Source organism: Saccoglossus kowalevskii, chromosome 16 (assembly GCF_978046115.1).
Source record: "Saccoglossus kowalevskii chromosome 16, keSacKowa6.1, whole genome shotgun sequence".
Classification (NCBI taxonomy): domain Eukaryota; kingdom Metazoa; phylum Hemichordata; class Enteropneusta; family Harrimaniidae; genus Saccoglossus; species Saccoglossus kowalevskii.
Window position 1 is genome coordinate 8,137,751 of NC_140656.1, and position 13,141 is coordinate 8,150,891.

The following is a 13,141-nucleotide window of genomic DNA, read 5'->3' on the forward strand; positions in this document are numbered from 1 at the left end:
TTATACTGTAATATTTTTTTATATTGGGGATATACTACGCACTTGATATGACACATGCCCAAATATATACTTCCAGTATTGTCACTCCATTCCATAAGTGGTGAGGTTTAAAGCGGGGGAGTCGTCACCTGCGCATGCGCCTTTGCGTTTTAGAGTGTGTTGTTATCGCCGCTCGGGACTCAATTCTCGTGCGTGTGCAGGTGACGACCCTCCCGTTTTAACTTTTGGATTCCTTTCTCACCCTTATTTAATCCAGTTGTAAAATTAAAGTCGAATAATTATACTGGTGAAAAAATATATTTAATGAAGTTTTATTAGCTGTGCTGTCAACTTCTTTTTGAAAACAACATGACCAATTGCTTTGATACTTAGTGTATATGCACCTTAGGTAGACCTCATTTAGATGATATCTTCAGTTCTCTAATTTTGGTGAATATTTTGTAATTTTTGGTAAAAAGTTATATTTTAAACTTCCTGTTGAGAACTGCGAGTTTGATTGCTTTGATATTATACATATAGGTACCTCAGATGGACCTCTCTCAGATTTGTTCATTTTGTGATGATATCTTCAATTCTCTAATTTTGATGAATATTTTTGTAATTTTTGGTAAAAAGTGATATTTTCGACTTTCAAAACTGCAAGTCTGATTGCTTTATTCTTATACATATAGGTACATGTACCTCAGATTCATTTTCTAATGATATCTTCAGTTCTTTAATTGAAATGTGCATTGCTAACAGCGGAGCTATCTCAGCCGACAGGCTGCTTGTTTATTTATTTATCTTGGCTATGTTCTTTTCCAAATGTTAATTTGTTTTCTTTCCCGGTATATGAGTTATTTATATGTAGGTGAATTTGAAGATAAAATTTACATGTACCTTAATCATGTTTTCATCACTCTTGTCTTTCCTGCAGTTGAGTAACATTTGTCTTCTTTCTTTAAGGCAACATGTTTCAGATTTTCAGGCTGCCCTCTAGTGATAGTAAATTTCACTATTCTACCTTTTGTTTTTTCACAAAGTACACATGTGCTGTGGTTGCACTGCTTGTAATTTGAGCATATCTTTGTCAATAGTTGTGTTATTATACATGTAAAGACATTCTTTAAAACTGAGGCTTATTAGCTAAAAGGATGCTGCAGTGTAATCTACAACTCATAGTTTTCAGATATGATCTGCTAACTGCATTCCTTCATTCACAACACTGTCTACTCATACCCCTATAATACTTACAACTAACCATTCATTGCCTTCTTCTCACAAAAAAACTTTTACAACCCCTATCCTACTCAAACTTTTTCTCATCTGTTATCCTACTAAAGAAAAAAATTACCAGACAATATCCCACTCAAGGAACCTCCTTTATCCTTCCCAAAAAACTTTTAAATCTTTTATCCTAGTCAAAAAACTTTCAAATCCTTTGTCTTACTCAAAAAACCTTTCAAATCTTTTATCCTTCTCAAAAAACTTTCAAATCTTTATCCTTCTCAAAAAACTTTTATATCTTTATCCTTCTCAAAAAACTTTTATATCTTTTATCCTTCGCAACAATCTTTTAAATCTTTTATCCTTCTCAAAAAACTTTCAAATCATTTATCCTTCTCAAAAAACCTTGCAAATCTTTTATCCTTCTCAAAAAACCTTGCAAATCTTTTATCCTTCTCAAAAAACTTTCAAATCATTTATCCTTCTCAAAAAACCTTGCAAATCTTTTATTCTTCTCAAAAAATTCAAATCTGTATCCTTCTCAAAAAAACTTTCAAATCATTTATCCTTCTCAAAAAAACTTTCAAATCTTTTATCCTTCTCAAAAAATTCAAATCTTTATCCTTCTCAAAAAACTTTTAAATCTTTTATCCTTCTCAAAAAACTTTCAAATCCTTTGTCCTACTCAAAAAACCTTGCAAATCTTTTATTCTTCTCAAAAAATTCAAATCTGTATCCTTCTCAAAAAAACTTTCAAATCATTTATCCTTCTCAAAACAACTTTCAAATCATTTATCCTTCTCAAAACAACTTTCAAATCATTTATCCTTCTCAAAAAACCTTGCAAATCTTTTATTCTTCTCAAAAAATTCAAATCTGTATCCTTCTCAAAAAAACTTTCAAATCATTTATCCTTCTCAAAAAAACTTTCAAATCTTTTATCCTTCTCAAAAAATTCAAATCTTTATCCTTGTCAAAAAAATTCAAATCTTTATCATTCTCAAAAAACTTTTAAATCTTTTATCCTTCTCAAAAAAACTTTCAAATCTTTTATCCTCAAAAAACTTTCAAATCTTTTATCCTACTCAAAAAACATTCAAATCTTTATCCTACTCAAACAAACTTTCAAATTGTTTGTCCTACTCAAAAAACTTTCAAATCTTTATCCTACTCAAAACAACTTTCAAATCCTTTGTCCTACTAAAAAAAACTTTCAAATCTTTTATCCTACTCAAAAAACTTTCAAATCCTTTTTTTTCTTCTCAAAAAACTTTCAAATCCTTTTTTTTTTCTTCTCAAAAAACTTTCAAATCCTTTTTTTTTCTTCTCAAAAAACTTTCAAATCCTTTATCCTCCTCAAACAACTTTCAAATCATTTATTCCACCCCAAAAAACTTTCAAATCTACATCCTACTCAAAAAACTATCACACCATCTATCCTACTCACAACATCAAAAACCCCTATCCACACAGCATGTTATACAAATTAACATAGTTTTACTGATAGATACAGTGCATGTACGTTCTCTTAAGTATGCTATGTTTTGCATTATTCGCCATGTATGAATGTGACTTCAGTCTCCAGGCTTGAATTATGCCTCAAATTGAGAAAATGACAAACATACATATGCCTCAAAATCATTGGCTGCAAATATTCAATAATTGTGTATTGCAGCAGTTCTGGACACTTGCAACTATGACCACAAGATCTAGTACAACATCTGACTGTCAGTGAACTCTATAGTCTATGATTGTCAGACTTTATGCTCATTTGTTTGTTTGTTGTTTCTCCATTTGAGCCTGGGAATTTGTCACCTAGAAAATGCGGTATGCTACTCAATATACACCTAACTACATTGCTAGTAATATCTCATCATAAATTACTCCTTTTTTCATTGGTCAGTTTTAAACCCATGATAGCCAATCAAATGTGGGGTCAGAAGTGACTGTGGCTAATGATTATTAGCATACTAGGTATAGTGAGTGGTAATTCTCCAATCTATCCTGATCATGTTTGTTTGCGGCCTCCCTACTCCTCTACAGACTATCACCAGTTCATCTCATCATTGTCAGGCCTGTATTTCCTCTAATAGAATAAAAATGCATGACACTGTTGCATATTTTGTGATGGAAACATATTTTTCACATGTGATACTAAGGTATTTCAAGGAAACATTTCTTGGTACATTTCATATTCATGGGTCTCATTATGATATAATACTCTAACTGACTTCATAACTGTTTTGCCATATAGAGTACATGAATACTGCCCTCTAGAGTTGACAGCTGGCTAGTTTTAGCCAGTTTTGAATGCATCCTATTGCAGTGTATAAAATCAGATAATATTAAATATGAACAATATTTTTTTGTCTTCAGTTTGTACTGGGATTATGCAGTCACTGTGCATTTAGATGAGATCGTATACCTGCATTGTCATCAACAACGTAAGTCTAACCAAGGGTTTATGAAATTAAGGGCTTGCAGCTAGTGTGAAATGCAATGAAGATGCCATGTGAATTGCGAGTCAAACATAAATTTCTAGAAAAAACATATGCAGATGAGTGAGTCTGTGTAATAACTTTCCGAAGCATCTGCAGCATTCTGCAAGCTATTAAGTTTTATTCACGCAGGATGGTCCCTTTATTGTATTTCACCGTAAAACTTCAACTGCTGAAAGTCTCCACAGATACCCAAAATGAATGGGAAAAACCACATCTTCAAGGTGATGTGTTATTAAGTTGAGAACAAAATTTGTGATTGTATTTCTATGAATGGATAAAATACATTGAGAATCAACAACAATTTGAGAACGTTTTTGAATTCAGTAGAAAAACCAGACAATGATGACTTAAAAGGTATAGCAGTAAATTGTGACTAGCTATGTGTTGCGAGATTAGTATTCAATCAAATAATAGTACAGATGTGCGACTTTGAAATGTGATCACTGTTCATCCATTTCATTGTGGAAGAAGTGTCAGAGAAAGCATTTCTATGGTCAGAAACAGCAAGGAACCTTGAAATGTAATTCATGCCATAGGTATATTTAGGATAATTTTTAGGATATTTAGGATATCTGATAATTTGTATATAATATATTCTAGCCTAGCACTGCTACAAAATTTGTCCCTGACTTTCAAAATATACAAACATTTATCAAAGCAGTATATGCACGAAATGTTGAAATTCCCTCTGAACAAAATTAATCGCTTTACTCTCTTACAGCTGATAGTGGTGGCACTATTGTGCTTGTTGGTCAAGATGGTGTTCAGAGACCTCCGATTCACTTCCCTAAAGGAGGTCACCTCCTGGCCTTCTTATCGTGTCTTGAGAATGGCCTGCTTCCTCATGGCCAGTTGGATCCTCCACTATGGTCTCAACGAGGAAAGGGGAAAGTGTTTCCAAAGCTTCGACGGAAGAACTCACAAACAAACATACAGAAGTCACAAGATGATACTCAAATCTTTGATGGAGAAGAGGCTACAGACTACGTCTTCAGGATAGTCTCAACTTTCAAACCAGAGTTAGGTGAGTTACTGTAAAATGACTAATTTTCACTGGGTTTAAATTTCGCTGATTTACCATTTCAGGCATATTCTGTGGGTTTTAAATTCACGGTTTTATCATTTAGATAATGTGTTCTATGCTAAAATTTACATATTCACTGGGTTTTAATTTAGCGCATTTTCCAGTCACCAAAATAAGCAAAATTAAACCCCAGTGAATAATTAACACTTTTACAGTACTCAATTTCTATAAGCGTCAAGTAAATAACCAGCACATGTTTAATGGCATTTTTAAATTTTAGTAATAATAAAAACAATGTTAAAATATTTTAAATACTAAATTTGAGGGCATTTGCGAAAACAACCCAGCATGGTCGATATGTGGATGACACTCATGAAAGCAAGTCACTATCTTTGCTGCTTAAAGCAAAATTGCATATTCTACATTAGATGCACTATATGCGATTTAAAACATAAACATTACTCTCAGTCCGGGCTCACCATCTTAACTTGAATTTATCATCAAAAAACAAAGAATGACACATAATTTTGATTATTGTTTGGATTTATCACTTGTCAGTAAATGTGCCTGCTATCAATACACAGGGCTCATAGCCGTTTTAGTTTATGATAAATCCTAATCCGAACTTTGATGAGCTTTGGTGATGATGTTGGCCTGAATTAAGGGTCAAAATGTCTTGGGGAAAAATGTAAGCAAGTTCGGGAAAAGGTCTGGAAAGGTCTTGGGAATCATTTGGCTCTTGGTCCTATGAACCCTGATATATAAACATTGGTTATATGAGCTTCCCCAATGCACATGTGCCGTTCTGTCAAAAGTGTGGCTGCTGCAAAACTACTCCCAAAATTGGCTAAAAACTTATATATTGTGAAATTTAACCACTGCATGGTATATTGTGTATATTTCACTACCAGTACCATATTAAAATATTGTAAATCATAGTCAGGCTGTACATGATGAATGTATTTTGGTTTGTTTATAACATTGCATTATTTAGTTTCCAGAATATCTTGTTAGCCACCCTATGCAATGTTTTGGGAACTTGTATCTTCTGATGACCCAAAGAAGATGAAATGTGAATGACACTTTCTCTCTCTGTTCCTTAACAGTTCCTCAGGAGTTGGTTGATCCTAAAGCTACCCCAAATGGAAAGTTCACTTTTATGCCGTGGACTACGAAGGAACGAGCGCGACATAAATTGACACGTTCACAGCCAGCCATTGTTCAGCAAGTGAGCACTACGAGTGCTCCTTATTTTACCACTCAGATGACAACTCAAGTCTCAGCACTGGGAGGAACTGGATCTCCTACAAGGTGAGCTAAACAACTTACGATAGTCTTCGCTTCCAGAAAACTATTCGTCTTTCCCTTGTTCACACCTTGGTATACTGTAATTTTTTTGGAGGTGGGGCTGAATTTTGGGTGCCACTCTTCCTACCTCTCTAAAATAAAATGCAGGAATCTTCAAACCAAATAACACCCTCTTAAAATTGTATTGTCTGCTAAACTTTTTGAAAGTTTTCAACATATAAACAAACCATAAACCACAGTTATTGTTCATGAGTTATGCATGGATTTATTTTATCTGGTCAACCTAAAATATTGTCACGCAGAGATGTGTTTTGAATTCTGTTTTGGGTCCCAACATTTTCCTTATTTTCTTCAATATTTCTGCAAACGAACCCAAATTTTGAAGCCAACAGACAAAATTTGAGTCAATTTTTAGTTTTTACTCAAAAAATTTGGCTAATTTTGTCCCAAACTTCCGGAGGAAAGTGCAGCCTATAAACAGGACTATTTTGTGAATTTGTTATGAAAAAACAGAACTGGTGGTTAAGATTGGTCATACAAGTCATACAAGCAGTGAACCTAAACGTACAGGTGTTCATTGTAAACCATTTCTGTTACTAATCCTTCACATCATGTTTTGAGTATTAAGAAGGTCGCATACAAATCGTCAGTTTAGCATTCTCGCATACAAATCGTCAGTTTAGCATTCTCGCATACAAATCGTCAGTTTAGCATTCTCGCATACAAATCGTCAGTTTAGCATTCTCGCATACAAATCGTCAGTTTAGCATTCTCGCATACAAATCGTCAGTTTAGCATTCTCGCATGCAAATCGTCAGTTTAGCATTCTCGCATACAAATCGTCAGTTTAGCATTCTCGCATACAAATCATCAGTTTAGCATTCTCGCATACAAATCGTCAGTTTAGCATTCTCGCATACAAATCGTCAGTTTAGCATTCTCGCATACAAATCGTCAGTTTAGCATTCTCGCATACAAATCGTCAGTTTAGCATTCTCGCATACAAATCGTCAGTTTAGCATTCTCGCATACAAATCGTCAGTTTAGCATTCTCGCATGCAAATCGTCAGTTTAGCATTCTCGCATACAAATCGTCAGTTTAGCATTCTCGCATACAAATCGTCAGTTTAGCATTCTCGCATACAAATCGTCAGTTTAGCATTCTCGCATACAAATCGTCAGTTTAGCATTCTCGCATACAAATCGTCAGTTTAGCATTCTCGCATACAAATCGTCAGTTTAGCATTCTCGCATGCAAATCGTCAGTTTAGCATTCTCGCATACAAATCGTCAGTTTAGCATTCTCGCATACAAATCGTCAGTTTAGCATTCTCGCATACAAATCGTCAGTTTAGCATTCTCGCATACAAATCGTCAGTTTAGCATTCTCGCATGCAAATCGTCAGTTTAGCATTCTCGCATGCAAATCGTCAGTTTAGCATTCTCGCATACAAATCGTCAGTTTAGCATTCTCGCATGCAAATCGTCAGTTTAGCATTCTCGCATGCAAATCGTCAGTTTAGCATTCTCGCATACAAATCGTCAGTTCAGCATTCTCGCATACAAATCGTCAGTTTAGCATTCTCGCATGCAAATCGTCAGTTTAGCATTCTCGCATACAAATCGTCAGTTTAGCATTCTCGCATACACATCGTCAGTTTAGCATTCTCGCATGCAAATCGTCAGTTTAGCATTCTCGCATACAAATCGTCAGTTTAGCATTCTCGCATACAAATCGTCAGTTTAGCATTCTCACATACAAATCGTCAGTTTAGCATTCTCGCATGCAAATCGTCAGTTTAGCATTCTCGCATGCAAATCGTCAGTTTAGCATTCTCGCATACAAATCGTCAGTTTAGCATTCTCGCATGCAAATCGTCAGTTTAGCATTCTCGCATACAAATCGTCAGTTTAGCATTCTCGCATACAAATCGTCAGTTTAGCATTCTCGCATACAAATCGTCAGTTTAGCATTCTCGCATACAAATCGTCAGTTTAGCATTCTCGCATGCAAATCGTCAGTTTAGCATTCTCGCATGCAAATCGTCAGTTTAGCATTCTCGCATACAAATCGTCAGTTTAGCATTCTCGCATACAAATCGTCAGTTTAGCATTCTCGCATACAAATCGTCAGTTTAGCATTCTCGCATACAAATCATCAGTTTAGCATTCTCGCATGCAAATCGTCAGTTTAGCATTCTCGCATACAAATCGTCAGTTTAGCATTCTCGCATACAAATCATCAGTTTAGCATTCTCGCATGCAAATCGTCAGTTTAGCATTCTCGCATACAAATCGTCAGTTTAGCATTCTCGCATACAAATCGTCAGTTTAGCATTCTCGCATACAAATCGTCAGTTTAGCATTCTCGCATACAAATCGTCAGTTTAGCATTCTCGCATACAAATCGTCAGTTTAGCATTCTCGCATACAAATCGTCAGTTTAGCATTCTCGCATACAAATCGTCAGTTTAGCATTCTCGCATGCCAATCGTCAGTTTAGCATTCTCGCATACAAATCGTCAGTTTAGCATTCTCGCATACAAATCGTCAGTTTAGCATTCTCGCATACAAATCGTCAGTTTAGCATTCTCGCATACAAATCGTCAGTTTAGCATTCTTGCATACAAATCGTCAGTTTAGCATTCTCGCATACAAATCGTCAGTTTAGCATTCTCGCATGCAAATCGTCAGTTTAGCATTCTCGCATACAAATCGTCAGTTTAGCATTCTCGCATACAAATCGTCAGTTTAGCATTCTCGCATACAAATCGTCAGTTTAGCATTCTCGCATACAAATCGTCAGTTTAGCATTCTCGCATGCAAATCGTCAGTTTAGCATTCTCGCATGCAAATCGTCAGTTTAGCATTCTCGCATACAAATCGTCAGTTTAGCATTCTCGCATGCAAATCGTCAGTTTAGCATTCTCGCATGCAAATCGTCAGTTTAGCATTCTCGCATACAAATCGTCAGTTTAGCATTCTCGCATGCAAATCGTCAGTTTAGCATTCTCGCATGCAAATCGTCAGTTTAGCATTCTCGCATACAAATCGTCAGTTCAGCATTCTCGCATACAAATCGTCAGTTTAGCATTCTCGCATGCAAATCGTCAGTTTAGCATTCTCGCATACAAATCGTCAGTTTAGCATTCTCGCATACAAATCGTCTGTTTAGCATTCTCGCATACACATCGTCAGTTTAGCATTCTCGCATGCAAATCGTCAGTTTAGCATTCTCGCATACAAATCGTCAGTTTAGCATTCTCGCATACAAATCGTCAGTTTAGCATTCTCGCATACAAATCGTCAGTTTAGCATTCTCGCATACAAATCGTCAGTTTAGCATTCTCACATACAAATCGTCAGTTTAGCATTCTCGCATGCAAATCGTCAGTTTAGCATTCTCGCATACAAATCGTCAGTTTAGCATTCTCGCATGCAAATCGTCAGTTTAGCATTCTCGCATACACATCAATGTATTTTAATACTCCCCAAGTTGCTGAAAACCTGATTACAACCAAATTCACAGAAACGCTCAGTAATGTTTGGATGTACCCTAAAAATTTGTATATCTTGCGAGTATCGTAATTGCTGCATTTTGTTTTATTAATTTCATTACTTAAGTTATAAGTATTTTTAATTGATATATATAGTTTTTATTTTGTTCACAGGGCGTCAATAAGACTTTTATGTGATACCATGAAGAAACAAATTATATCCCGAGCTTTTTATGGCTGTAAGTACAAACTTTAACTCAAAACCTGCCTGATTTTGCATACCAATTATTTTTTGTGGTATTTTAAGTCTTTGCATTCACTCGTAATCAATGTATCAACTGTTACTCATAACCTGCCTGTAGTAGGCGATAATGCATACCAATTGTCTTTCGTGATGTTTCAAGGCTTTGCATTCACTCGTCATCAATGTATCTACTGTTACTCATAACCTGCCTGTAGTAGGCGATATTGCATACCAATTGTCTTTCGTGGTGTTTTAAGGCTTTGCATTCACTCGTCATCAATGTATCAACTGTTACTCATAACCTGCCTGTAGTAGGCGATATTGCATACCAATTGTCTTTCGTGGTGTTTTAAGGCTTTGCATTCACTCGTCATCAATGTATCTACTGTTACTCATAACCTGCCTGTAGTAGGCGATATTGCATACCAATTGTCTTTCGTGGTGTTTTAAGGCTTTGCATTCACTCGTCATCAATGTATCTACTGTTACTCATAACCTGCCTGTAGTAGGCGATATTGCATACCAATTGTCTTTTGTGGTGTTTTAAGGCTTTGCATTCACTCGTCATCAATGTATCTACTGTTACTCATAACCTGCCTGTAGTAGGCGATATTGCATACCAATTGTCTTTCGTGATGTTTTAAGGCTTTACATTCACTCGTCATCAATGTATCAACTGTTACTCATAACCTGCCTGTAGTAGGCGATATTGCATACCAATTGTCTTTCGTGGTGTTTTAAGGCTTTGCATTCACTCGTCATCAATGTATCAACTGTTACTCATAACCTGCCTGTAGTAGGCGATATTGCATACCAATTGTCTTTCGTGATGTTTTAAGGCTTTGCATTCACTCGTCATCAATGTATCAACTGTTACTCATAACCTGCCTGTAGTAGGCGATATTGCATACCAATTGTCTTTTGTGGTGTTTTAAGGCTTTGCATTCACTCGTCATCAATGTATCAACTGTTACTCATAACCTGCCTGTAGTAGGCGATATTGCATACCAATTGTCTTTTGTGGTGTTTTAAGGCTTTGCATTCACTCGTCATCAATGTATCTACTGTTACTCATAACCTGCCTGTAGTAGGCGATATTGCATACCAATTGTCTTTCGTGATGTTTTAAGGCTTTGCATTCACTCGTCATCAATGTATCTACTGTTACTCATAACCTGCCTGTAGTAGGCGATATTGCATACCAATTGTCTTTCGTGATGTTTCAAGGCTTTGCATTCACTCGTCATCAATGTATCTACTGTTACTCATAACCTGCCTGTAGTAGGCGATATTGCATACCAATTGTCTTTTGTGGTGTTTTAAGGCTTTGCATTCACTCGTCATCAATGTATCTACTGTTACTCATAACCTGCCTGTAGTAGGCGATATTGCATACCAATTGTCTTTCGTGATGTTTTAAGGCTTTGCATTCACTCGTCATCAATGTATCTACTGTTACTCATAACCTGCCTGTAGTAGGCGATATTGCATACCAATTGTCTTTCGTGATGTTTTAAGGCTTTACATTCACTCGTCATCAATGTATCAACTGTTACTCATAACCTGCCTGTAGTAGGCGATATTGCATACCAATTGTCTTTCGTGGTGTTTTAAGGCTTTGCATTCACTCGTCATCAATGTATCTACTGTTACTCATAACCTGCCTTTGTCATAGCTCTGTGAAAATATGTATACATGGTCCGAATCAGAATTGGCATTTCTTTGTGAAATTGCTCTTCAAAGTATATGGCTTCAGAAACTTGAGATTTAGAAAAGTCTTGTTCGTTAAATGCACAGTTAACGAGAACAAAACATTGTCAAAAGCTGGATTGTAACACATAGTGTCATGAAAACAATAGCAACTAAGATACTTGTGTCTCTCAGGTGTGACTAATTCTTTGCTTAAAGAATAGGGCATCACAACAAAATTTTTACTGATAATAAAAACAGTAATTTTGTCTGAATGTTTAGTCACATAAGTATGTTAAATTTGAGTTTCTTTTAGAAATCTGACTTAGAATAAATGCTTCCCTGCAAAGTCGTGGAACAAGGACATTAAAACAGGCCTTACTCACCAGAATAAATCCATTGGAATAACAAATTCTCTATTTTGGTTGTAAAATTATGTATATTTTGTCTATGACTTCATTCTCAAGTTACCGACACAAATGACCCAATGAACACTCTAGAGAACCTTTCTAGATGTACACTAAAGTAATAACAATAGTATAAAAAAAATTCTGTTATCGACTACTCTTTGCCTAATTACTTATGATAAAATATGTAAAACCGAGAATACTCCAGTGAAGATGACCAAAATTAAGTTAATCCATATCTAATACAAAAAGTATTTGATTTTACTTGACATATCACAAATTCATTGTAAAGGGGGCGTGTCAGTCAAAACAAACTCGCAAACACTCCACCATTCTACCTTTGTTTACTGTGTAAACAAAACAAGCATATTTACTCAATCCTTAAGTGTGCACATATCAAGTTTATGATCAATTTAAAATACAATGTGGAGGACCTATTTCGCTTTGTATAATATTTTCTACTTCTTCATTTCATTGATTTGTTATGAACTGCTCCAGTCTCTTCACACTGTGTTGCTCTAGTCTCTTTAAACACTGTGGTACCCCATGTTCCATTACAGGGCTGGCCCACTGTCGTCATTTACACACCGTACGGACCCACCTCTCAGGGCTAGTGAATCATGCCATTATACCATGTGAAGAGCCATCAGATGCCACCGATGGATTGACTGTTGAAAAGTGGCAATCAATGCAACAGAATGGCAAGGTAAGACACTGTTTTGTAATTATTCCTCGATATGAATTTCATAATAGCTTCCATCAGGGAAATCAAGTGGTTTAAATTTCTCACTGCATCGTATCAGACATATTCACATTTGTGGTGCTAATGGGCAGTATGATGTCTGAAAGTTCACACATCCTGGTAATTTTACGTGATACAAATTCACTGTCGTGACAATTTCACAAATATTTACCCCTAAAATACTGTCATTGAAAAAATTGAAATTGAAAAAGAGTTTAACATAGCAAAAATTAGAGATTTTTGATGTTTTAGGGCAACACTACCCCCCCCCCCCCCGAAAGTACCAGGATGTGTGACCTTTAGGAGTCGTGCATGTGGTCTCCTGCAAAAGTCGCTTGGACTATACCTACATGTTCTTCCATATTTTATATTTAATTCATAAATAATTAGTGAAAATAAATTCTATACAAAACACGAAAAATAAACTATTTACAATACTGTCTGGTAGTGGTATGGTACAAAACATTTTGTATACATAAATTTGAGAATGCCATAAATAACAAAGGGCCATTTATTTTGTATA

General features: G+C 35.7%; 1 protein-coding gene across 2 annotated transcripts in view; it reads left to right on the forward strand.

The window, feature by feature from the left end:
* The window catches only part of LOC100372486 (small G protein signaling modulator 1), a 91,261-nt gene that overhangs the window by 63,983 nt on the left and 14,137 nt on the right, over positions 1–13,141 (forward strand). For both annotated transcript variants that reach the window (XM_085491713.1, XM_085491715.1), the window contains 5 exons: positions 3,583–3,650; positions 4,429–4,731; positions 5,838–6,042; positions 9,711–9,775; positions 12,437–12,582. In XM_085491713.1, the coding sequence (XP_085347839.1) occupies positions 3,583–3,650; positions 4,429–4,731; positions 5,838–6,042; positions 9,711–9,775; positions 12,437–12,582 (787 nt within the window). The remainder of the gene's footprint in view (positions 1–3,582; positions 3,651–4,428; positions 4,732–5,837; positions 6,043–9,710; positions 9,776–12,436; positions 12,583–13,141) is intronic.